Source organism: Limulus polyphemus, unplaced genomic scaffold (assembly GCF_000517525.1).
Source record: "Limulus polyphemus unplaced genomic scaffold, Limulus_polyphemus-2.1.2 Scaffold1552, whole genome shotgun sequence".
In the NCBI taxonomy this organism is placed as follows: domain Eukaryota; kingdom Metazoa; phylum Arthropoda; class Merostomata; order Xiphosura; family Limulidae; genus Limulus; species Limulus polyphemus.
Window position 1 is genome coordinate 259,210 of NW_013667162.1, and position 4,362 is coordinate 263,571.

At 38.5% G+C, this 4,362-nt stretch overlaps 1 protein-coding gene across 1 annotated transcript in view; it reads right to left on the reverse strand.

Annotated features, from left to right (window-relative positions):
* The window catches only part of LOC106464065 (NAD-dependent protein deacetylase sirtuin-3-like), a 21,756-nt gene extending 19,507 nt beyond the window's left edge, over window positions 1–2,249 (reverse strand). Inside the window, exon 1 of the mRNA XM_022391727.1 lies at window positions 2,038–2,249. Coding sequence (XP_022247435.1) covers window positions 2,038–2,107 — 70 coding nt within the window. The 5' untranslated portion in view covers window positions 2,108–2,249. The remainder of the gene's footprint in view (window positions 1–2,037) is intronic.
* Between the last annotated feature and the right edge of the window lie 2,113 nt (window positions 2,250–4,362).

Sequence of the window (4,362 nt, forward strand, 5' to 3'; positions counted from 1 at the left end):
ATCTTTCAAAAGTTAAAAACGAGAGGCTCACACATCTGATTTGTAGTTTTTTAAACCTCTAAAGAAAAGACTGTCTGGTCATGGCATTTTATTCCTAATCTTTTTATTTACCGTTTAAGAAGACAAGCTCCATTCTAAAATTTTGCTTACTTTAACATATTGGTTCCCAAACTTTTTTTTATCTGCAGACCACTTTGGCATAGCGAAAGACCCGTGGACAGCCTACCTCAACTGTGGTGTTGTGCATCAGTGACTTTGAGAACCACTGTTTTAACATACTTAAAATATCCTAGCTGTAATTTTTGAACATTATCAGTCAGAAGTTTCTCATAAATCCATTTGTATTTCCAAATATCTTTTTCTTTAACCAAATCCTAGCCTTCCAATAGTCCTGTAAATATTCAAACCAAATAAACTGACAGTCTTATTGTGCATAATGCCTAAGCTGGTAACACACAATTTGTTGACTGGTAGTTTGTGACACAATATCACAAAAAGCTTGAAAGAAGTTTAATTGCAATTCAGGTAGCTTATTAAAATTATTATCAATTTTAAAATTACAAGTGTGGAATACTAACTGAAGTCCCACCATTTACATGCTTGATTGATATAAACTGATTTTTATGTATGTTAGGCACCTCATAAGCTCACACTAAACTTGGCAAAGAAACACCTAGGTTAAAAAATCACCTTGCAGTTGAATAATAGAAAATAATATCCCTGTATTTCATTTCCATGGATTAACAAAAGACCACTTGATCCCTTTACTGATCTAAGTTATTTCATTTTCTATTATGAGCCTACTTCAAACTACATAAAGAAATCCCTTTTTTAATATCAACCCTAACCTATAAAGTATTCAATCTCCTCTTAAGCCTCTTCAATTTTCTAACATCTATCACATTTGAATTTTTATGGTAAACCATGATGGTTGTCTAGTTTTTCTGAATAATGATAAAGTTAATCCAAGTACAATATAATAAATAACTGGTGATAAAACTAAATAAAAATATTATGTTTTCAATCCTTACCATAATTTTGATTTGTAAATAAATAAACTTAACTACAGCTAATAATGATTACAACTAATTTACTTAATGTTAATGTAATTCAAAATATTACTGTCGTAGTTATGCAACAGACAATATACATAGTGCCTAGACCAATAATGTGTCCCAAACTGCATGATGAGCTCATGTATTGGGGAAAAGGCTTGTCAGCACTGGATATGGCAGGCATAGTTCTATATATATATTATTACATATTCTTCATTGCTTTCATAATCATAAATTATTAGAATTAACTGGAGCCCTGTCCAAATTTTCCATATCTTAAACTTCCATTCTGTAGTCTTGTTAATTGTAACTTTTATTAATATCATCCTGATTAATGGATTTCAAACCTCTACACAGTCTTTCTTAAACACAGTTATCAAACTATCATACATTATTCCAAATAAAGTCTAACATGCAACGTGTTTTACAGCTTTAGTAGTAGTGCTGCTAAGATAGTAGTAGCTGTACTAGCAGGGGTACTTATTATACTATTGCTACTACGGCAAACTGATGACCTCCTTTGACCTCAATACATCTATAAATGCAATCTAAAAGCCTATTCCCTTATTTAGACTAAATTAGTTATAACTAGCTAACATACACTGTAAAACTTGCAACTACAAAGGTTTAAAAGCTTTGCAATAGCTAAACCCTGATATTTTCCCTAAACACAGTCCAAAAAGTGGACTAGTAATAGTCGTAGTACTAGCTCTAACAGTAATAGTAGGGGTGATAGGTAAGCTCTACAGAACAAGAATTTAGAAGAGCTCATAAAATACTATCTTAATAGTACCTATCAAGTTACACCGTACAATTTGAAATAGCAACTTTTCACTCACACTAGACGAATTTCTTGTAGTAAGGCTTAACAATAAGGTTCTCTCCCTACCTCACATTTATTATCACTTTGACCAAACTAATCACACAGAAACAAAATCGTGTATGACCTCACCGATAACCTTGTAATAGTAATAAATCTTACATTTTATAGTATTCCATACTTCCAGACAACTTCTGTAAAAACACGCACACGAGCCAAATGCTTTAAACATTTTAAGTTGAAACACTTACTCGATTAATAAAACAAGACATTACTATAGACAAAATGCTCTATCTTAGTGTCTATAATATATAAATTGAGAACTTAGACTCTAAGTTAGAGACGTCAACAGCTTTGAAAACACTGTATTTGCACGAACCTGAAGATACGATGCTGAGTAATAAAAGTAAGGCTACCTCTTTTTTATTTAAAACATTGGCTCGATAATTTAATTAAGTGCTTTTTATTGGCTTTTTTGCAAATTACACGCTATAATTTTGTTCTTGTTTTTCAATTACGAAACAAAAATATCACTGTATAAACGACAAATAATCACACATAATGATTTGTTTTCTGTAAAAATACTAAGAATTTACGTTTCGAATTTCTGTCTTCCGGTGACTTGTAACGCTAAAAACTGGTGTACAATCCCTGCGATTGGAAATCGCAGATAGCCCATTGCACCCCTTGAGGTGGATTGCTGTACGAGGTGAGGGGACCTCCCACAGAAAGTTCTGTATTTTCAGTTTACCTCCTCTGGGATCTAAGCATCCATCCACGTGTTTGCCGTGAGTGGTGACCCGTGAAGGGGAGGAGAGGATCCTGGTGGTTGAGCGGTGTCTGGGGCACTGCAGCACACCACTTTGGCCTTGAATTCCTGTAGACGGGTGGCCTTGGGGTGGCCCCCTAGGGTCAATCGGCTGATCCATTGGGGCTAGGGTCAACTGAGTACCAGTGTTGGGCGTTCTCAATGGTTGTTGTGGACATCGTGTCTGATACTGGTGTTTGGGTATAGTGCTCACGAAACCCTGGCGTTGCTACAGTGTCTTTGTTTGACATTGTAGTGTGTCCCCTCGTAGGACTCCATGGCGGGTGGGGTCAGTGGGCACTGAATCTCTCTCTTTAATTATGGATCCCCCCATTCCAAATAAAAAAATGTTAAAAATCCGCTAATTGGTAAACGACCACGCCTAGAAGACTCTGAACAGCTGTCTCCATCACAAAGTACACCTGTACCTCGCTTTGTGATCCTGCATTCACTGTCCGATAAATCTTTAGGGCAAATGTCTCCCTTTTTTATTCAGAAGGGCTTAGAGGGGCTTGCTGGCTCTCCAAAGTCAGTTAAGAAGCTCCGTTCTGGAGACATCTTAGTAGAAACATCCACAGCTAAGCACAGTGAACTCTTCTTGAATTCAAATACCATTGGGGATATACCCATTGAGGTTACTCCCCACGCTTTCTTGAATTCCTCACGAGGAGTTATTGTTGAGAGGGACTTGAAGTCTATCCCCGAGTAGGAGATCCTTGCTGGTTTCTCCAACCAAGGAGTTTCAGCAGTTCGAAGGATCTCCACTTGTCAAGATGGAATTATGGTGCCGACCTCAGTTTTAATTTTGACGTTTTCATCACCACGTCCACCTGCCACCGTTAAGGCAGGTTATTTGAATTGTAAGGTACGGCCCTATATTCCCAAACCTCTCCGATGTTTTCAGTGTCAGCGGTTCGGTCACTTAAAGACATCTTGTCCTGGTTCTGTGACGTGTGCTCGTTGTGGTGGCAAGGACCATGACGCCTATGAGTGCAAACTGGACCCTCACTGTGTTAATTGTAGTGGATCCCACCCCTCTTACTTTAAGTCTTGCCCTAAGTGGGTGGATGAGAAAGAGGTACAGTGTTTGAAGACTCTTAATAACATCTCTTATCCTGAGGCTCGGAAGCTATTGTTCCCTACTACATCTTGGACATATGCCACTGCACTATGCTCCACTGCTACAGTGGGAGTGCAGACGGATCTCTGAGTCTTTTTCACGCCATGTGAGGGATCTTATGCCCTCAATGGATAATAGAGTTGATAGATCTACATCTACTCCAATCTCTGTCTCCACTGTTCCTTCCAGTGACTGCCTGGGTCAACCTTCTCGGGCACCAGCCTCTAGTGTCCGTGCGGGTCCTTCTTTGGCCCCTAAATGCAGGACAATCATTCGATCACGTCCTCAGTCATTGGATTCTCACTCTGATGACAGAGATCTGCCCGCTTGATCAAGGGCAGGATCCATGGAGATCAATCGACCTCCATCTAGTAAAGAAAAACGGCGTGATCGTAAACCGAAGGGTTCTCCTTTGATACAGTGACACTACGTAGAGGTATGGAATTTTGCAGGACCTCCACTCCTATGGGTTGCATTGCCATTTACCCATTTTTATTCACAACTTTTACTGAACAGGCGATTCCAATTCCGTGTGAGTTCAACTCTTTCCCGTTCCTTT